Source organism: Heliconius melpomene, chromosome 13, assembly GCF_056956725.1.
Source record: "Heliconius melpomene rosina isolate 202511_hmr_F chromosome 13, ASM5695672v1, whole genome shotgun sequence".
NCBI classification, from domain to species: domain Eukaryota; kingdom Metazoa; phylum Arthropoda; class Insecta; order Lepidoptera; family Nymphalidae; genus Heliconius; species Heliconius melpomene.
In genome coordinates this window covers 5,209,750-5,232,647 of record NC_140401.1, presented here as the reverse complement: position 1 = coordinate 5,232,647, position 22,898 = coordinate 5,209,750, and the positions used below count along the sequence as shown (strand labels likewise).

Genomic DNA, 22,898 nt, shown 5'->3' with positions numbered 1-22,898 from the left:
GTCTTATATTGTTTTATTTGATTTCTTATACAACACTTAAGTAAAACGTTAATATTTTAATATGTAATCATCTAGAAAGTTCGAATCGGTAATCAGTTTTATAAGAACATCACTAAAAAATATTTAGCCTTATTGCAATTAAGTAAATTTTCCCAATGTATCTGCAAAAAATTTACTCTATGAACATTTATGTTTATACCATAAAATTCTCATCTTACGTCTTACTTCCTATCTTTTATTAATTGTTAAATAACAATTTTATTCTATATAATAATAATTACGAATAGCGGGGTAAAATAGTCGCAACTATATATTCCTATATACACGCGAAAGCACATCAATAGATGTGGTTCCGGGTATATATTTGTTAAAAAATCTGGCAATACCTGATTACCTATTGTCTTTTGTCGCCGGCCCCGGTTAATTCGCGATATATTGCTTTGTTGGTGTTGTATACTCATCCAAGGAAACGCGCATGCTTTAAGTGAACTATCATTTGTTACTTAGTAATACACGTTTTATTTAGATACAGTGTGGTAAAATACTGTGAAAATGAGTAACGATCCTGAAAGGTTTGATTCCATGCTTCTTGCAATGGCACAACAACATGAAGGTGGTGTTAAAGATGTAAGCTTATTCCTATGATCTTTATTTACTAAGAATCGTCTAGAATACAAATTTAAATTCAATTTCTTCTGCCTTTTAAGTAGAATATCCTACTTTAACTTCTATAATATAAACGTATTTTATTCCTATTTTCAGTTACTGGCCACAATTGTGAGCTTCTTAGCTAGAAAAACCGACTTCTTTACGGGAGGCAATGAAGGAGAATGGGAAAAAGTACGTATTGTTTTAGTGTTTTTCCCACTGAAGACTTTATTTTATATTTAATGAAAAATATATATATTTCGAATTTCTTTAATTTGGAAATGTGTACTTAGTATTGCTTATAACATTTTCAGGTTATTAAAGACACATTTTATGCTCATGCTAAAAAAGCGCGAGAAGAAGCTAATAAAATTAAAAAAGAGAAAGAGGATGCAGACAAAAGGTTAAAGGAGATTCAACAGAAAAAGGAACAAGAGCGTCTAGCAAAAGATTTTGAACCTGCTACTGTTAAAGAACTTACTGACGAGGAGGCTGCTGAATTACAACAAGATATCGAAAAAGATAAACAAAAAGGTAAAAACATATCATTTGTATAAAAGGTAATTCTAAGGTATAGTCTTTTTTGTATTTGTATATTAAATTATTGAAGTGTTAAAATTATTTATTGAACACTAGCTGCTGCCTGCAACATAGCTTATATGGACAATTTCCATTTTATCTCCATTACCCACCTATTATCATAAATACCCAAAATCATTACAACTTTACTAACAATTTTGTAAACTGGATAATGAAATTTGAAATAGGGTTACACAACTTGTAAATCAATTTATACTGTAAAAATAATTGGTGTATGTATTGAAGACCCATATAGGTCTAGCTCATCTGTACTCCAATACAGTAGAGGCCAATTGTGGTGCAGGGGCACAAAGTGTGCTACAAAATCGACTGTTTGTGGGTTTGATCCCCACTCAAGAAAAAATAATACCAACAAACTTTTTAATGTGATAACCTGGAACTGTGACATAAGATAATAGGTATTGCCAGATACTATGTAACTAATATTGGAGACCTTTATATTTTTACCAGTTTTCTTCAAATAGAATACCACATATGTGTTATTATTGATAGTTGTATAGTTATTTTTGGCTCTTCGAAGCAGAATACAGTACTGCACAGCGTAGCTTCACAGCAATTCAATTATCCAAAAGTGATTGCTAAAGTCTATTAGAATAAATCATATTTTGAATTTAAATTTATCTGGGTCCCTACGAAAGTTGCTTTTACTGATTGTATTTGCAATCATTATGGATTTTATCCTTACAAGAGACAACAAATTATTTTCTATTCTTTGGTCTGGCAAGACCAAGCATGCTTGTGAGTTTCGCAACTCAACATACAAATAATGTATTAAATATTGACATTGGATTCTTTTCTCTGGATTCTTTTCCTTTTCTAGTATGTGGACAAAGCCTAAGAATTTTTTTTTCTGAAGTTATATGTTACTATATATTAAATATTATTTTTTAGATAATGAAGAGGCTAGTGGTGATACAAATAATGATGTAGAAATGGAAGAGGAAGATGATCCCAAAGAAAAAGGAAAATTAAAACCAAATACTGGTAATGGCTGCGATTTTGAAAATTATAGGTGGACTCAAACATTGGAAGAAGTTGAGGTGAGTAAAAAGCAGGATGGAGGAAGCAGCAGGATAACCCAAAAATTCACAATATGAGACATTGCATATTAAATTATTTGGCAGAATTTAAGTCAGTACTTTGTATGACCAAAAAATTAAAAAAATTCAATTCATTGCTCTGAGTGGTGATCCAATTCATACTAATTGTATATAATCAGATGCTGTCAATAGGTAATGCCAATATGATAATAGTTAATTTGACAAAACATTCATAGAATTTTTAAGATCTCTATCTTTTTTTATTTATCTATTCATTTAATTTCTTTTTATCACAAATTAAGTATATTGTCACTGGTGGTACCGATATAATATTCGAGATTTGGATATAGATCATGTGAAGAATTGTATATTGTTTTATTTTACAGTTATGGATGTTATTTTTTAAGATATTTGAGTAATTAAGTAATTACTTTATTTTATTCCTTAATAACTATTATTTGGTACTACAATCAGCCATGTACTTGAGTAATTGTTACAGGTAAATTAGTATAAAGAACAACCCTATTAGTTTTTAACCTTAGTAAATTGTTCAGTATCTTCCTCTAGGAACTTCTACTACCTACAGTACATCAATCAGTTTCTTAGGTCTTTGTATATTAAAGATGTATTCTTTAATATACACTCAAATTTGAATGCTTACAAACAAATGAAATTTTCTTAAACATTTTTTTTAATGCATATTGATATTTTAATGTAAGTTTTAAAATGAAATATCTATTATTATATTTATGTCAAATACTGTAGCCAATTTGACATATTGATTTGAATTGAATATGATTGACTGTTCTTCAGTGTAATTCTAAGCCAATTATCTCTGGGTAGTGCAAATTTGTAAAAATATCCATACAACATAAATAATTCGTAACAAGTACAAATATTTCGAAGTTGCTTGATGAAAATATATGGCTTATTCTACGGTCATTGTTGTATGGTTTTCAAAACTAGCGGGTTTAAAATCCTGCTAAGCTAAAAGTTATATACGTTTTTTTTTTTAACTATTTTTAGGTAAACAAAGAAATAAATATATTTTAAATCATTTAATTATCACAGTTTTTCAAAATTATGCCATATTGTATGTACAGTTCAAATTTGTGTGTTATAATGGTATGAACGTTATAATTCGATTTATGTATCATTAAATAATCTTAGTTTTTTTAATATACATACATATCCACCAATTTTCTAATTATAATATATAATACATATAAATGTAGAATAAAATACTATGTTAGAAAGCTTCTATGTATTCTTTCATATTACACTAACATTTAAACAAAACAATATGTTTTAATTTTAAGTACTAACAATAAATATGGTATAACTAATGCTACTCCTGGCTAAAATTATACTAGAATGATATGAAAAACAATTATTGCACTAAACAGTTAGCAGATCTTTGAGTATCTGCAATGTCATAGTTTATTTTATATTATTTAACAAATTAAACTATGACACAAAAACTAATATTTTTGTCTTTTCATTAGGAATGCCACAATTAATTCACATAATTCCATAATTTCTAACTTATATTAATAAATATAATTGGCTAAATAACTCCTATATTAATTAACCTGAAGTCTTCTGTTAAGGTTTTATATTGAAGACCTTTAACAAACTTTTCTAGAAAATCTTAATGCTTTATTTATTTTACGTTAACTTTGTTTTTCTAATTATTCTTCTTAGTTCTTTTCTGGTGATCTTCCTTCTTATTCTTTCAGTTTTTGCATATTTTGATCTCCAATTCCTTGATTTCTCCGATCGTTAATGTTTTAGGAGTACTTGTACATGCCAGTCTCCCTACGCATCCGCACTGTAAAATAAATTTTATTATGGCCATGATTTTGAAAAAAAAAATATAGGTTTTAGAATTTTCGTAAACAAAAAATTAAATGAAATATGCTGTATGATATAGCTATTTCAACTTTGCATTTGAGTATATTATCTGGTACTTGTTGAATGTATAATAATAATTTTATTATTAAAATGTATATGTACAAAATTTAAATACTTTTTAAAAAAATAACTTTGCATACGGTCAATTATTCATATAAAATTAAATAAAAATAAAATATATGATACAAACTTTCAACAAAGCATATAGCGGCCAGTATGCAGGCTGAGAACAAAATCGTCATCGATATAACTAGAACTGTAATTTGGTGTGAGTGATCGCAACAACATGATTTTGGCTCTTTACTGGGGCGATGCTTCGTGAAGCCATTTACGACAGTGAAATGGGTTGAGCTGGCTACGGACCCCGCGTCAGGCCCCGCGTTAGATCCTCGTTTGACATCAGACCAAAATGTGTCCGTTTTTTCTTGTGATTCTTCAGGAATCGACACTATAGCATTGGTCTGTGTTGATTTTCCTTCGATGTTCATACACCGTGATTGAGTTTGATAGCACTCACACTCTTCTGGCAGGGAATTTCTGCCGTTCATTCTGGCCAAATGCGCTGCGCTTAACAACAGCGATCCTGAAGATACGCTCTGGAAATAGAGAATTTATTATAATTTAAAGAAAAGTACAATATTTTTTACAAATTACCAACTTTATCATATTGCTAAACCAAAAATAACTTATCTATTTTAAGAAGTTTCGTATTTAAAGAAGTGGGGATTACCAGATATATTTGAAATCGTAAGGTACATTAATTGTCTGCAATCTATCAACTTGTGACATAATCTTTGTCCAGATCCGGTTAGATTCATCAACGAAACGAATTAAATTCTAAAGGTACATACGTAAGTTTAATGGCAAAATTAAACATCCGGATCATTGTTCTTGTTGTTGGTTGTATCCTGTACAACCTTCGCGTGTATCTTACCGTCAAGGTATTATTTTTTTTAATGAGATACATGTTTTTTCATTATAATTTCAATATTTTTGAGACAAAGAACCAAAATGGAAAGCTTTTTTTATAAAATTATATGGTTGTTAATTGTAGTTTTTTTTTTTCAATTACAAAGCTGACTGATTAAATTATACTAACTAAGACAAATTATACTCCAATAGGCTTTAAGAATAAAAGATTTAAAAAATACATCATTATTCGTTTCATACGGATGTGCAAGTTATTTGTGGGCGAGTAATGAGCCTTAAGTAGTATCTTACGTGTGTGCTGTGATTACTCGACGAGCCTTGGCTCGAGGCGGAGCCTCCACGGGAGCGCGCGTCGCTATTGCTTCCATTATTGCTTGCCAACGACGGTCGTGGAATATGCCATTCTGGTCTTGAAATCTGTAATGAAATTAGATATTTCTTTTATATTTAGGAAATTTCATTGTCAAGCATGTCCAAATATCGAAACTCCTTAAAGTAGTGAATTTTTAAATTGCTTAAGAAAGTAAAAACTTCACTTATGAAATATAAACATGCAAGAGTTGCAAACCGTGACATCGTTAGCTATAAGTAATACACGTACGTAGGTACGTCCAGGAAAGCTTATACAAAAGTTCACGATGCAGACGCTGTAGCTGTTGTGCAACTTAATTGTATAGGTGTGTCGAATGTTTGCGGAAATCGTCGCAAATTTCATCCGTATTGCTTACTGTCATTTTTATTTAGAATGGTCACGCTACCATTTCAATTTTTGTTGTCGAAAAAGTTTGCATTAATTTTGTATTTCAATGTTTCTTAAGTGTTAATTTTGAACTCGACATGAATGTTACATAATATGTTATTTTCACAGTCGCGTTACTGTTGTGCAAATTATAAATAACACCTTATTAAGTATTTATTTACTAGTACAATTTATTTACCACTTGTGACATGTCACCTCGTGGCAAGGTAACTGGCATGGGTCTGTGGTAACCGCATTACGGCAACAAGCCGGTAATGCATGTTAGTTTAATCTGTGCTCTGAGCTAAGCCAGGTATTATTCGCAGGTAGTTTGGTACCTAGTTGGTAGGTACGTTTCATCAATTTCATTTTTAGGTCAAGTTTTGTTCGGAGTCCGATTGATTTTGTCAGATACGCTGTTCAAGGTTCGCGTTCTCTTTATTTGCGGTCTTGTTTTGTCGACCTCTGGCGCAATAAATCTCAGTTTTGCTTTCGGCTTCATGGTCCTCTTTGTTATTTTTATTTGATGATAATTATTTTACTTCTTGTTATAATAATAATAATAATGACTGCCAATTATTAATTATTTATTCTTATTTTAAGATTATATTTATGAAAATTAATATCATTGTTTCAACAAGCATAGAAACGATTAGAAACATTTGATAACATATTGCTAAATATTGTACTAAGTGCAAAGAACCGGTTTTATTTCTGGTTAGATACGGTTGTACCGCAGATTCATTAATGCTGCTGCTAAAAGTACACTATCACTTTTGCTTTTTATGGGGCTATATTATAGTACTAATTCTAATATATTGTTAATATACTAATTCTATTTAAAATATTTACATTCTTTATTCACATTGTATGTGATGATATATCACGTTAAAAACGCTTTTAAAATAATTGCCTATACATCTAATAAAAAGCACGTGGCTTATAAGGATGTGCTATGTCAAATAGCTTTAATTGCTATCCGCACGTGATACAGGCACTTATGGTACAACCCATGTGTACAAGTTCAATTTATCTTATTAGTTACATGTGAGTTGGCACGTGATTAGATGCATTTTATTATTCTCGTACGTCGTTAAAGCTGTTGTTATAGTCTTATATTTATTTATATCTGTTGAATTAATACCTTAAATGTTGTATTAAAAATAAATACAACTAAAGCTTACATTTGGTTGAGCAATACGTTTGTATTTTATTTTTAAATAACACTAATTATTTGTTTCTAGCCACAAAAAGGCTATTTGAATATTTCTTACAGCAATTAGTGCCCGTGTTTATAGTTAAAATTAACGGCGATGATCCAGTTAAAAGTGTAATGACAGTTGCCTAGTTGAGAAACATGTTCGTCTCGTCAAGTCACAGGTTATGCAATGGCGGTAATCTCAACAAATCTAATTGACAGAGCCCGCTATACGTCAATAACGGTTTATAGTTATTAAGATATAAAATTGTAATGTTTTTTTCTTTTTTTATTTTGTTATATTTATATACACGATAGAAAATAATTGGTTTCTCTACTTTGTGTTTCAATTTAAAAGAATTACTTATAGACTTTTGCATTGACTTGAGAAATAAGACAGACATTTGAACAATACCTGCTACACTTACCATGATAATCAGTTAACGAGCATCTAGACTGTTCCCCTTTGGAAGAGAAAGTGTGTTTTTTTCATGTCTCTTCTTGGAATACTTTCGTTAATGCAAATGTTACAATGGATGACGGATTTAGTTCACCATTTAAATATTATTAGTAATAATTTCTTGTCATACGATATTGCATTTAATATTTAATAATTATTAATGTAAACGTATTCGTATATCTTCTTTACTTTGTCTCGAGTTTTACTAAATAGTCATAAATAAATGCGTCGTTAAGGCAAGTTTGACAGATATGCAACGTGGTTTTGTATGTCCAATTATAATATTTTATACACGGCATGATGAGGACGCAACATAACTCATTGTTAACGCTGGTCACAAACACTGCTGTGATGATTATTGTCGTCCTTGAACTCAATTGGCCATATTTATGAAGCTAGCAGGAATCGTGTCAATGCAAATTGCTATGGAAGCTGTCTCACTACGGCCTGACAATGACTAAAGTCTACCTTAGTTTATGTTATCCAGCTATTTTTATCTTTTTTTTATTGTTCAATGGTACATACAATTTATAGATTCAATAATTACCATTCGCCTCCATTTCAAGGTTTACGTAGATTTAGATGGTCTTGACCGAAACAACAAAATTTTAAATATTCATCAAATGCTTATAAATATGAAAATATTCTTGGATCCATTAGCAGTTTGTTTTTATTAATATGTAAAAAATCACCAAACAATAATCACATACTTAGCATTACATTACTTATTATTTATCGACGAAGTTAAGTGAGATGTTACGATAGAAAAAGTGGCCATGAAATAGGATATTTATCCGGATTCTTCTGTAGATACTATCATGACATCATTCGCTGACGTCTTCAATTTTCTGTTATATCTTAGGTTGAATCGTGACAGTTTTTTAAGCTTTATGTTATATAATAATAGTTAAGAAATTCTTTCCTATGTTGTTATTACGCATATACAAGACTATAGTCTTTGTACGTTTGAAATTAATAAATAGTACGACGCATATTCGATGAAGAGAAACGTAACCTTGACAGATTTGGGAGTCTCAGAGTTTTAGTAAAATATGATACTTCCTGGCTATCATGTTAACTAGTTGACAAATATTATACCGACGTGTAACTTGTGTGAATTGAAATTAAGGACACCCTGTTTTTTTTTAATATTTAGTACATTTTGTATAACAATAGTTTCTTATTTTTTTCAAAATTTAACTTTTAGATTTACTCTCTTAATAATGTATGGATGTAATATAAAAACTAATACTTTTTTATATCTACTGCTATTTATATATTTGATTTGAATAATTACCTCATTAATCTAAGATGCCTTAATGTTTTAGCACGGTTATTTTGTTCTGAAATGGAGATAGTTTGACCTTTGACGAAATTCAAATTTGTTAAAGCTTTTACAAATAATATATTATGATAATCTAGTAGACATTTTAAATGCAAAATATACTAAGAGTATCGCATAGATCGATTTTTGTTTACTGTCCTTACTTGACACTCCGCTCCCACTTACAGAAGCAATTATTATAAACGTTAATTGCACAATACCTAAATAGGAATAACCAATAGTACTGTCAACTCTCTAAGTCGTACGCAATAGGGCCATTGGCACATGCATTGTTCATAAACATGCATGTATATGTTTCTGAACAATTATAGCTTGTGACAGGCTTCAGTGTGTTGTTGAAATTTGCATGAATTTCATAACCACTCAGCTGCTCCAGCAAACGAAACTAAACTGAACTATTAACTATTTACATGGTTATCGACAAACTGCCAAATATTTTCAATTGTTACTTTAAAAAAATATTATTAAAACTAAATTATATCGTACTAATAGGATTCATTTCCTGCTATCCTAGTGTTAGCCCTCAATAAGTAGGTATATTGCAAATATAAAGTACGACCCTGAACTAATACCACCACAATATAAAATTCAATGTTATTGACACCGATAGATTATGAATTTTAATGAGCTAACACGATATTTCGAAATTTACGTTGATAACAGGATTTTTATTTTACTTTGTCAAGATTATTCTGCATAAAAAAAACAATACTACAAAACTTTTACCAAATAAACTTTGTTTTCTATATAAGAGGTGGAGTGCACTGTCCAGTGATCTGGTTGGATGTTCGGTTAAGTCCGGGTGTAGTAAAATGTGAAGGTCACCCGTCTCCAAATCGCCTTAGATGTCAGTTCCCTTTGCGTTTTTGTTCTTGGGAGATGCAATTTAGCTAATTTAGAAATGTTGCATTTTGAAAATTTATGTTTTTTTAGTTTTTGTGTAGTTTTAGTTACTTATTTTTTTTTCTTGATCGTTACTTAATTTAAATTATTAAAAAAAAACATTTATTTATTTATATTAACGTTTTATTTATTGTTTTTATATTATAATATTTTAGTTTAAATTCCTAAACTCCTAAAATATTTATTGACGCTCGATACGATCTAAACGAATGCGGATCTGTCCAAATTTGGTCAAAAGCCATATTCTATTTTGATACGGGCCAACGAATGATTATGGAACGTTTATTATATTGTGTTGCCGAATGTAAAAAGAATTTGGGCTTTTTCTGGTTTTGTATTGAAAATTAGCCATATGATAGCAGAATGCTTGATTTAATTACATTTAATAGATTATACATAGGTAAACGTGCGTTAAACGATTTTTTTGTAAATGAAACTGACATTTTCGTAGTACGCTTAAATCCCAATTTCTTCCTTTTCTCAGCAATTCTGTATTCCTAATATAGCAGGGTAGACAAAAAACCTAGTGGTAAAATAATCTTTTCTCTGCTCTCTGCCTAAATACTAGATATTGCGTACTTATGTAGGTGTTGAAGGGCGGTACTCAACACTGTACTTTGTTTTGCCGGAACGACGATCGTAAAAAGATTCATTGTGGCGATCGAATCCGCAACCCAGGTGCTTATAGTCAGACCCTGTTCCACTGCGCAACGTTGACCTTCCTATTTCACATAACAAGTCCAGATATTTATATATGTATCTAAATGTTCTTACAATTACTTTACCTATATTTACATATAATGTTATTACATTTAATTACATTTTACTACATTTGTTATTAAAATTAAAGAATTCGTTTCTTAATTGTTAAAAAAACTAGTATCTGCTGCACAAGTAACCAGAAAAAAATGTTGTAGAATGTAAAAAAAAAGACCTGTAATATTGAAATCCAAGTATTGTGCATATTTGTATGTTTATAAAGCAAATAGAATATTATATTTAAATCGGTTATACTTGTAACTTTAGATACGAAATATAATAATCCCGTTTTGAATGTATCCTCGGTCCACTGGCTAATTGGCGAACAGCGTTTAAATGAATGTAGATCTTATTTCTGATATGCGTGGGTAAAAACTATGCAAATCATTAAAATTGTACATTTCATGAATTAAACTAATTATATTTATGTCTACAAAAGATATTCATCTGCTTGCATATTGCAAAATACTACTTAATCGTTAATAGTTTTTTTATTTCATTTATCAGTAAATTTTTCAATTATTTTTGTGGATTTGGAATAGTTAAAAAATTGATGCTTGAAAAAATGGAATTCAATTTAATCTTTAAGTAATTTTGTATATCTATTTTTAATAAATATGTATGTATGGGCTATCCAATTTTACTTACTGAAGTTTTGACATCCATGATTTTATTATCATCAGCACGAACTTTTGTAAAAGATGCACTTGTTATGTCACTGAACACTGCATTCACTCGGTCCACATGGCTGCCGGACTTGCGTTCGTCTCTTTGACAATTGTTGTTTAGGCCTCTCTCGCCCTCTCCGTGTGGCCGGCGACGTCGGACGCGCCTGCTCCAAGCGGCAAAGCGACTAGAGTCGTACTGAGAGTGTTGCAACAATCTCCAAGGCTTATATATGAGATTGCACGCCGTTGCTTTTATACTATTATTGAATTTTTAACTATTTTCTTAATAATGCTCTATAATTTTAGTTGTCTTTTTGAACTAACTATCTTGAAAAAATTGGTGACTACAAGAACGCTGTTATGGGTCAGGTCCGAGATTTTTCAATTTTTAAATACGTAACATAAATAAATGTTCACTAAAATACGTAATAAAATGAATATTTGCACTGAACGTTTCATAATATTATTAAACTTACGTAATATTTGACACTATTTTGTGACATATTGCAATTGCAATTGACCGAGTGCACTACTTATACCAGAACAGAAGGAGAATATAATTAATCGAACTCCTAAGTCACGCTACATGTTTCTGAAGGGGGAATCGTGACGCACCCTTTACTCCACCGGTGGTTGTGCAACCGCAACCGAGGACGTATTGCCCATGTATTGAATCATACGGGATTCGGAAGGTAGTGTTTAAAATTCAAGACGATGCGTCGATTAAAAGGATGTACGTGCTTTGTCCAAGTTCAATGATTTTAATGTTATAACGTAGTGCCTCTCAATGGCGTGCTTAGGTCAGCGTTAACTTTATGCCGTATCACACACACAGCAGGGGGCAGAGGGAACCTAGTTTTGGCAGGCACTGTGTTCCCCATATTTCGCCAAAGTCTCGGGGCATTGTGTGTTGAGTGACGGAACTTAACGCTGTGCTTTGCGTGGACACTAAGAGCGAAGAAATTAAAATATTAAATATCCTCGAGTGGGAATCGAACCCACAACCGGTCGCGTAGACACGCGTCGGTGCGGCGGCGCCACGTTTGGTCTCATTTTTTTTAATCTATTATACGAAATCGTTATATCATAAAAGTAATATAACTTATTCTTTTAATTTCTATTTTAACAAAACATGTTTTAGAACAATTGTTTTTATTAAACACGTGTATGCATTATCATCCATAAAATATGCTTACTAATTAAATTATCTATCCACGGAATAAACAAGTAACACGTAGGTATGCACTACAAAAAAGATAAAAAAGGAATATTTTGATTGTATATGTAACAAATTAGCTTATTTAATTACGTCATCAACAGACAGATGTTCCCTCCATTAGGACAAAAGGTTCGTGCCAGAACAGCAAAAAAAAAACAGTATAATGTTAGCAATTTGGATTGACAGTGTAATTAGTGGCCACAGCGATCGTTGCCCGTAGCTTTTATTACTCTATATTTGTATCAAATAATTTCTTAACATAAGTCAAAATGACGTATAATTAAATTCAAAAGACTCACCGATTAATAACAATTACCTACGTACAAGTAACTACTTGTTGTGTTTAACGTTTAAATGACCTCCGTTTAAATTTTTCATATACTATTATATTTTATGTTATGCTTATTAATATCTATGTAGGTACGAACCGGGCAAAGCATAATCGAATAATTTGTAAAATATCTGCCTTAGAGATGAATTGAAGGCTTTAGCTTTAAGTTTTAATCTGACATTTGAAGCTGCAAATTTAAATTACATAAAGTTTTGAGTGGGTTTTGAAATGAATACATTAGGAAATATGTACTTAAAAAGTAATAAAATATATTGTGTCACGAATTATTTACTTCGATATTATGTAATACGTACTCTGATGTAGGTTGTAAAATTGAGGATAACTTATATTATACCTAGCAAGGCATATCAACTATTAATAGTTAACTTTGTTTCTGTGTAATATATAGCATTATATCTAAGTACAAGACATGGTCGCATGGCGCAGGTGCACAAGTATGCGACCATAAACGTGACAGGTAGTAGGTTCGATTCCATCTCGAGGAAATAAGGTGTAATAATAAATCAATCAGTAATTTATTATTAGAATTTTGTGATTAAAATTTTCTGTGTTTTTTGAATGCTTAGACTATAGATGTTGTTGTCAATATTTTTTTTCTCCATCTATAGACGACGTTGTATAATTTTGAAAATATTTTGTGTAAATTTACCCCTGGTAAATTGTTATATCTGTTACTTGTAAATCTAAAAAAATATATAATAGTTGAAACATTTTAAAGTAAATATTAGCCTAATTAATATGATTAATTTGATTTAGAAAATTGTTTTACAATACTTTTTAGTGGTAGATATGCGGGTTACCAGCGTCTTCTTGTAGAGTTCTTGTAATCGTGCGAAGTTATTATAACACGATGCTATTGAGCGCGGTTACTGCAAGGTTTTTATAAAAAGTAATTCGTTAAAGTAACAAAAGATTTGAAGGCTTGCTTAATTTCTCAGTCGCACGCTCGCTCAGCTTCTCCGTAATTAAGACTGTATGCTCGTAAACCATCAATTTGTTATTGCTTAATACGAATTATTTTATGATCTTTGTTAATTAGTTTGAAATAGCCCTTATAAACTTACAATGTTAATTATTATTATACTATATTAAATTATTTAATATTAAACATTTTTTTTTTATATCATTAACGTATTGTTCAAATATCTAAATTGACATTTTTAAGCGCTTTTAAAATCATATTAAAATCGATCTTCATATTGTATAAAAACTGAACAAAAAGGTGTACTTTAAATTTAAACAATACTGAACATGATATCGTTCGCATGGATTTTATAATTGGGTACAGAGAGAAATTATGTAACCTTTGTTTTAACATAAGCAGATAATAATCACGTTTCTTTTTTATCTATGTTAATATAAAAAAAACACTCGTTCATTAATCATGAAACTTTATTTCGTCCCGAACGCGAAAAATAATATGGATAAAAGGTCAAATACTAGGTCTAATTTCTGATGAAAATTGTTGGTACTTAAATTCTCATGCAAATGGAGTTGTGGGGCATCTACTAGTTACGACAATAAATATCTTATTTGATTCTGGCATATTAATCGATACTAGTGTACGAATTAAGCGTACCAAACGCGTTGTCTTAGCAACGTATAAAAGTATAATATTGTCGTATTTTATATTATTAATTTGAAATATTTCTAGTTAATTATTTAAATATATATATATATAAGTCTGCACTCCGCCACCATATTAAATATAACGGCTTTGCCAAAGTTCATACTCCTACAGCAACGCTTGTATATTTTGTATGCATTTTTGTTAAAGTTACCAGAAGTTTTGACGACACTACCAAACAATATCAATATCAAATATTTACTTGTTGGTAAGACTAAGGCAATAAGGAGATTGCGATAGTTGTATAATTAAAGGGCGAGGCTGTTTCAACTTGATTGAAACAATGATCGTACGTGAAAGGTAATATGCTGGCCGTTGTACCTGAGATTTTGATACGCAAATATTGAAATTCTTATTACGTATTCGACAGGAAATATTTTGTCGTCATTTTTTTATACTATTTTTTATTATTACCACCGCCTGATGTAAACTGTCACCTTTTCCACTTGTAGAATGTAGGTATATAATACAATTATTACGTATTCATTCGTTTAACCTTTAGATTGTAGTTTTAAGGAAAACCTTATTATGTCACCTTCGCATGCTCTGTCTTGAATATAGTAAGTAGGCTCAAAGTCTGAATGCAAAATTAAATTTACGCTTTATCTCGCCTTATATATAAATTTTTATATTTATTTATTCTATTAATCATCTTCTGTTGTAAGATAGTAGCTTGGTAATAACAAATATTGGAACTAACTCTTATCTATATATATAAAAGGACTTGTCCTCACTGACTGAGGTAAGACGCACGCACAGCCGTAACCGCTGTGCGTAGAAACGTTAAATTTGGACAAAAGTTTACTTTCATAATCTGGACGTCCACTAAGAAGGGATTTTGAAAAATTTTAACCCTGAAGGTGTGAAATAGGGGTTCAAAGTTTGTATGGAAAAAAATTGAAATCGGCACCGATTTTTATAAAATTTGAAATTTAAATTTTTAAAAGTATTTAATTGAACACGTGTTTCATCGTTTTCTAGAATTCTCCCCCTAAGGGTGCAAATAAGGGGTTGAAAGTTTGTATAGGTTTTTTTTAAATCGTCACCAATTTTTATATCATTTTAGATTCAGACTCTTAAACGTATATAATTAAACACAAGTTTCATGGTTTTCTAGAATTCACCCCCTAAGGGTGCAAATAAGGGGTTGAAAGTTTGTATGGGAAAATTCTTAAATCGCCACCGATTTTTATAAAATTTGATATTTAGACTCTTAAAAATATTTAATTGAACATATGTTTCATGGTTTTCTAGAATTTACTCCCTAAGGGTGCAAATAAGGGGTTGAAAGTTTGTATGGAAGAATCTTTAAATCGCCACCGATTTTTATAAAATTTGAAATTTAGACTCTTAAAAATATTTCATTGAACACATGTTTCATGAGTTATTAGAATTCACCCTTAAATACGCAAGCGAAGCTGCGCGCGTCCGCTAGTAATATTATGTTTGGCAGTTACAATACGTCTAACAAAAAGAGAAATAGGTAGTAACTGTATGTAACGGTATTAAATACATGATTAATTTAGTTAATACAATACACAAAATAGCCCGGTCCGGTTCAGGTGTCTCTAAATTCATATGTTCATCGTCCTTGCCAGGAATGCGAGGTCATCACGCCTTCGTGGTCGGTCGCGTTCTTTAGCGGCGCTCCTCTTGTACAAAACAATTATTGTTATTTTTAACTTTAACCTTAACTATGTTTTGTTAATGTGCTGTAATTTTTAATCTACATCTTTATTACTGATACATAGTCAACTGTAGTAGGAAGAAATTCCTATTAGAAATGACTACATACAAACTTCTCTTTTTTTGCGCTATTGACGTATGCTATGCATGATGATGAAATTACCCAGTGATTCGCGGAAGTGTCCTTTGAACATCGACAAAGGCAATAGATTGCATTAATTATAGTATAGTACCTGAGTACGTATTTACTATTATTTTGATCAAAGTTTCTAGAAAGTTTTTTGTTTATATATCTCTGATATTGACGTCATAGGATAATTAGTTCAATTCCTGCTCACAAAATTAAAAGTTGACATTTGATCCACTCACTATGTATTTCTTAACATATGTACTGTTAAAGTAAATGCTACATCCTGGTAACTTTCAAACAAAACGTCACTTAAGCGTAGTTCGCATTGTGCTAGTATTGTAGTTGAGTAGCAACTAAATGTGTACTACAAAAACATATATTTATGTAATAGTTCGAATATTTTATGTAATTCATTTTTAAACAATAGTAATAAAATAGATATTTGTAATATTATGGTAGAGTCATCAAGGACACGAAATGGACACAGATATCGAATAGATGCGGAAAATATTTAGCATGTGAACTACGCTTACGTTAGTGTTGCAAACATTAAGTAATAAACTTTGAAACAGAGTATATCACGAAATTATTTTATCAAATTTGATTTTAAAAAATTCAGACCGTAATTTGTAGTTATAAGCTGTACGATTTGCCGGTACTTATGTTTAAAGGTTATAATTTGACGTCACTTAAATAGCAAACGAGATCAATTGTAAGCTTACGCTCAATTATCATGATACATAATTTAATAATTTTGCTACACATAATACGAATTTAACCTTTAAAATGTATGTACAGTATTACACAAAGACAACCTTGTTTTGTATTTGTAAGTAACGCTCAAATTTCAGATATGTTCTATTATATAGAAAAAAAGCAAATATTTGTTTTAAATTTGTATTAAAAGCTTCGATTTCGCTTAATCGCGTAAGAAATTAAATTAAAATTAAATTGTTAGAATTTATACAATTTTCGTAAATATGTTATATTAGTAGTTAGTGATGTACCTACCTACTTATTTATTTATAAAGATCGTTCCGATACTATGTTGGTTGTACACTTATTTTTAACTCTATATTTGTTTAAACAGTAAATATAAAAAAAAATAAACTAACAGCTTTATATTTTTACCTACGTAAAATTATTTACTATGCATAAACGTCTTATGCATTTAATCAGAATTGCATTAGATCTCGAGATGATGTATCTACATCATCAGGTTTTCCTCTACAGTGAATTTTCCTGGAAAATTCATTATACAATATTAATCTTGTCAATACCTATTCATATAGGTACTATATTAAATAATTGTTCAATATAACTTCATCATTAGGTACATTTAACATTAGCATTTTATTTTATAAACTGTATAGAAATATTACTATTTTTCTTAAAAACTAACTAAATTATTTGTTAACTTCAATATTATTAAACTGCTATATAATTATTTCCATATTAAGTAATAACTTATACGAAATGTTACAATGAAGCGCACTTTAATATATTTGCGACCCGAAAACATCCAAAACATGTCCTCACTCACATACATGTAATAAACATACATTTCGCAAACTATTATTATACCGCCATGAGACCAGTCGTAGGCATAAAAAGGGTGCCTGTAAATTTTTTTTTTTTATAAATAAGTAATATTTCCATTTTCTTCGCTCTTGTGACAAGGCAATTTGCGGCGATGAGTTCCGCTACTCATCACGCAACGTGTCCCGAATTCGGCGGGAAATGGGGAACGGAGTGTCTTAACACTTGATTCCCTCTGCCTACTATTTCAGCGTGACGCTAAAAAAGAACATCATAACAAACAAAAGTTTATTTTCTATTATTATAAGCTTTCTTTATATTATATAGTTGCGAGTGCCTCTCCGTCAAGTGTTGCGGCCAAGAGACCTGTCAGTGATAATCAGCAAGAAGCACCTGAAAGTTGGCATTAAAGGGCAACCACTCATCATTGATGGTGAGCTAGACGCAGACGTCAAAATCGAGGAGTCCACTTGGGTGCTACAAGATGGACGAAATTTACTCGTAAATCTCGAAAAGGTAGGCTTTAATCTCAAGTGACTTAATCATTTTCAGCTTTATTTCTTGACTTTCATAAAAAAAATAATGAAATAGAGAGTAATAATTACTTTAAATTCTTCTTTCTATTGTTAGAATGTTTCTAAAAATACAGTGTAATTATAGATCTTGTTATCGAAATTTTAGATACAGATATCATATTTTTAACTATAATTACAGTTCTTCGTAAAATTGTATTAGACAAGCTATTCTTAGGATTAACTAAATGTATATAATTATAAAGCCATCATTCATTAACTCTACAAAAAGTTAACTATAATCTCTCACATAAGAGTGTCAATGAGTTACCTTGCAACATGTAATTATTAATTTATACACAGGTAAACAAAATGAATTGGTGGAGCCGACTTGTTACTACAGATCCTGAAATATCGACTAGGAAAATAAATCCAGGTAATTTTTTTTTCCACGATTTTCGGAAGACTTAAATACATTTTAAAAAGTAGGTTTTAGGTCAACTACTATGACGCTGGATATATGTATATGTGTTAATATGAAATATCTCTATAGACCTTTGAAAATAAATCATAGATTTCTGTCACGTTAATATCTTTAATAACATTCATATACATTCCGATGAATTAAAATATGATAGATAGGTGAAGGAGAAAGCTGTTATGAATAGAACCTGATATTTTTTATTGAGTTTTTGTTTTATACAGCTTAATAGGTTATGAGTTGTGCTCTATTTTCTATTAAACTATAACGTATAATTTTATTTAGTTATAAAGATAGTAACGGTTACTTTTAAAATTAAAAAAAAGAGATAAAACCCATGTATGTCAACTACATTGAAATATTAATTATTGGTGGTAAAACTTTTGCATACAATGTAAAAACCCAATCCGTGATAATTCGTCTTCAACTGTCATGGAAAACCAATAACGTTTGCGAATCGTGCTCGTGATTTAAATACTACTACTTCGAGCACCTTCGCGAATGTAGTCCTAGATTTGCACATGAAAATATATTTGACTAACTGGTTACTCTTACAATATTTATTGTTTGTTAAGTAATAGTGAGTAATGTATGCATTAATTATCTAAACGTCTGATTACATTTTTAATAAGGGTAGTTTTGTATTTAATATTTGAAAATTATGTTATTATCGGATTCGAAGAATAAGCAAAAAATTTGAAGGACATTTAATTTTAAACTCACAACTATAGCTTGCTTTTATAACATTAAACTATATGAATTCATAATATATTTATAATACCCTTCTCGGAATTTGAAGACTCGTCAAACTGTTTACATTCATGATTACCTACGAACTGGTACTTATAAATGGTATTATAATTATTTATTTTGTTTAACATCAGCGACATTTTTTCTATTATACCGCAATTTAAACAACGATATTAAGAAGTTAATAAATGGCAACGTCGACTCGCTATACGTTGCACGAATCAATTATCAATTTAAATTAAATACCAGATGTGCCACCGATAGGGCCTTCCGCGAGGATTTCCTACATTATATGTCCTAGTTTAGATATATTCAAGGACATCTAGACAACTATCGAGTTTTAAGTAGCGATCATTAAGTGCAACGTCTGTCTTTATTGATACCTTTCTATAACAGAGGGTGTGCAGTACAAAATTATATATTTTTGAAATCATTTGTACAAAAAAAACTATTATAATTATGACGAGTTAACTTTAAATTGTCTTTAATATTAATTTTGCGATTTACGTGTATTAAAAATATCGGCACAATGTTTAGCGTTAGTTCAAATCTTACACAGAGGTAAATTTCAATAAATTTGCAGCCACCCGGTCATTGTCTTTGATATGAAAAATGAAATGATGTAACACTCGTTCCCTCTGCCTTATATGAGATACGAGACATATGAGAAGATAAATAAAATATTAAACATATGGTATTATCTTCAGAAGTGAAAAGGACTTATATTTTTAAAGCTACCTTAAAGCGATATATGAAATGTCTTATAAGAGAGTCTAGACGTGTTTTATGGTTTTGTTTTAGCTTTACGCTGTATGTCGCATATATCAGTATTGGGTCTCTCCGTTTCTCACTTACAGCCGAATTTTACAAACATACGTTGAGTGGCAGAACTTAACGTCGCATACACAGTCGCTCGCTTGTACTAAAAAACCTATAATAACAATATTATATTTGACATATTAAATATTACGTTATTTTACATATTTAATATTATTTATTTATTTATAAAATTATCTTCAGAAGTAAAATATACTTATATTTTCAGAGCCTTCTAAGTTGTCAGACTTAGATGGAGAGACCAGAGGTCTGGTTGAAAAAATGATGTATGATCAAAGGCAAAAAGAAATGGGACTACCAACTAGTGAAGAACAAAAGAAACAAGATGTACTTAAAAAGTGAGTAAACCTTGTTATTTTTATTAAACTAAATTTATATAATATATGACACCTGTACATTTAATGTATACATGAGCCTTTTTTTTGTGTCCAACTTTAGTTAAAAACATTGGCTGACGTGGCATGTCCACAAAATACAGTTAAACGTTATGCTTTACGTTACGTTTGCATGAAAATTAGATAAAATATAAAATTGCCTGTATTAAAATGCAAAATCAACAGCAACCTAAGCCCTTCCGTGTTCCTTATTCCTTTCCTTTCTAAGAAATTCTTACTTAGTGCTTACATTCTAACCTACCACATGCAAATCCAGTAGTTTCTCCAGAAGTCTGCCCGTTGTCTGTCTGTCACCCGGTGACGGAAGAGTTTTTATATATGTATATATAGATTGAACGGAAATATACTTGATAAAGTTAAGGACATCGTCAACATATTACTAAAAATCAATAAAATACTGAAATAAATTAAGATTTAAATGATTATGTATATGTCCTTCCTGATACTTTAGTGGAAGTGAAAAATAGATGATAAACTGTGTTGCAAGCGGCTTTACTTATTGAAAAGGTTATAATTCAATAACTTTCAATTACTTACATGTTTATTTTTTTATAATAATTTGAAATTGTTGTAAAAAAATATTTTCGATTAAAACTTCTATTGGTGATTACGTGATATTATAGAAATTATTTTGTGTGTAGTAAGAACATGTCTTTCTAACATAATAGGCGACAGGATATATTATTTAAACAATTATACCTTATACTTAAATGTTTTTTTTTAAATCTATCGTTATATGTTTTTGTAACAGACACGCAAGGCGATTTTTTATTATAAGAGCATTGTTGCCTTGAAGATATATAATATACAACTTTTCCCAAAAATTCTTGTCTTCATGTATAATTAAGCTATGATAAACATTAAAAATGTATTCTTTTTTTTTACAGATTTATGGAACAACATCCGGAAATGGATTTCTCGAAGTGTAAATTTAATTAAAAATAAAAATACGAAACAAAATCAATATTTCAATGTCGACCAGCTATAGGCGTTTAAAGATAGTATAAGATTATTATAAACGCAATACTGTCGGTTATTTACAACATCTGTTATAATTAATTGCTTAAATTAACTAGCCGCTAGATGTCCCAACGTTATGATTGGCCTTTAAAGTGCAGAAATTTTTTTTTATTGTTCACTTTTTTTGTAAAAATGTTCACCTTCTGCTTTTTGAGATTGTCTGCTAGTCAATAACAGCACTTATCGAGTTTGATTAGGAAACGACTTTCAATAGGCGCAGATTCTACGTTCAATTTGTTTATGTTTTCAAAAAATATTTTGTTTCTTTAATGTAAAATAACACTTTTAAATGTAAAAAAAGTATGTTTCACATACATTTCGAGTTTGTTTGATTCTGTATATGTACCAGTATAAATAAAATTGAGTACTGAAAGTGTTGTTTTTATTTTTTAATTCCCAAAAATTATGGTTTAGGTCAATATATAATTATTCTGCTAACAAGCAGCGAAACCATGGTTTCTTTCTGTCAAGATTTCTGTCATTTAATATATTATTTGTTTTGTTTGGCTCTAGTGTCGAGGCAAAGCGCAGCATTAAGTTTCGAAACTCAACACGCAATGTCACCAGGATTCGACGGCTAGTGGGAGGCGAATGTCTGTGTGGTCTTAACACTAGGCCCCCTGTACCTACCCTGCTACATGCCTACAGGATATATCCTAGGAAAAAACAATTCTACATATAATTCTAGGAGAATTAAATAAATGTTCACTTTAAAAAAAAGTACGTAAAAGTACCTGCTTATATTATTCATACAAAATCTTTAGTTGGTGACTCAATTTTATTTCAATTTTTTTTGTCGTCACAGTAAAGGAATAAATACCTGTTTCACATATTAACTCAATTGATATCCAGCCTTTCTAATATATCTATATTAGACACATGAGTCATGAAAGTATGCCAAAGTTGAACAGACGAAAAGGGTGCTCCTAATGGAGTGGATACAAGTGTTAAAAACGGCTAAAAAAGAAACAACTGGAACGTTTTTGTGAAAGCAAATATATAAATTGTCAAATGGATAATCTTTATTAATAATATTAAAAAGCTGTAGAGTTTGGTTCAAGGCGCTTATACTACTGATTCGTTACTAAAATATTTTTACTATACACTGAAAATATTTAGAATTTTGTGAATTATTTGCGTTCAGCT

The 22,898-nt window shown here is 30.3% G+C and overlaps 2 protein-coding genes across 2 annotated transcripts; one reads left to right on the top strand and one right to left on the bottom strand.

Moving 5' to 3' along the window:
* The first annotated feature begins 397 nt into the window (after positions 1–397).
* nudC (nuclear distribution C, dynein complex regulator) lies at positions 398–22,125 on the top strand. The gene is made up of 8 exons (XM_085196127.1): positions 398–627; positions 763–840; positions 963–1,182; positions 2,140–2,288; positions 18,085–18,273; positions 18,633–18,705; positions 20,546–20,675; positions 21,620–22,125. Exons 1-8 carry the CDS (start codon positions 553–555, stop codon positions 21,669–21,671), a joined length of 966 nt encoding a protein of 321 aa, XP_085052253.1. The 5' UTR covers positions 398–552; the 3' UTR covers positions 21,672–22,125.
* LOC146532637 (uncharacterized) lies at positions 3,328–11,421 on the bottom strand. Its single transcript, XM_085196128.1, has 4 exons — positions 11,185–11,421; positions 5,424–5,549; positions 4,393–4,798; positions 3,328–4,119 (listed from the first exon to the last, which is right to left on the bottom strand). The coding sequence occupies exons 1-4, from the start codon at positions 11,200–11,202 to the stop codon at positions 4,079–4,081; spliced, it is 591 nt and encodes a 196-aa protein (XP_085052254.1). The 5' UTR covers positions 11,203–11,421; the 3' UTR covers positions 3,328–4,078.
* Positions 22,126–22,898: the final 773 nt, after the last annotated feature.

What these genes read in the sequence shown, in the direction of transcription:
- LOC146532637 (XM_085196128.1), bottom strand. An exon ending in CGAGTAATCACAGCACACAC is followed by an intron (nt 4,799 to 5,423) that starts GTAAGATACTAC and finishes CTCTATTTCCAG; the next exon opens with AGCGTATCTTCAGGATCGCT. An exon ending in CGCTATATGCTTTGTTGAAA is followed by an intron (nt 4,120 to 4,392) that starts GTTTGTATCATA and finishes TTTATTTTACAG; the next exon opens with TGCGGATGCGTAGGGAGACT.
- nudC (XM_085196127.1), top strand. Translation starts at nt 553, where the DNA reads ATGAGTAACGATCCTGAAAGGTTTGATTCCATGCTTCTTGCAATGGCA. An exon ending in AAACATTGGAAGAAGTTGAG is followed by an intron (nt 2,289 to 18,084) that starts GTGAGTAAAAAG and finishes TATATTATATAG; the next exon opens with TTGCGAGTGCCTCTCCGTCA. An exon ending in GACTAGGAAAATAAATCCAG is followed by an intron (nt 18,706 to 20,545) that starts GTAATTTTTTTT and finishes TTATATTTTCAG; the next exon opens with AGCCTTCTAAGTTGTCAGAC.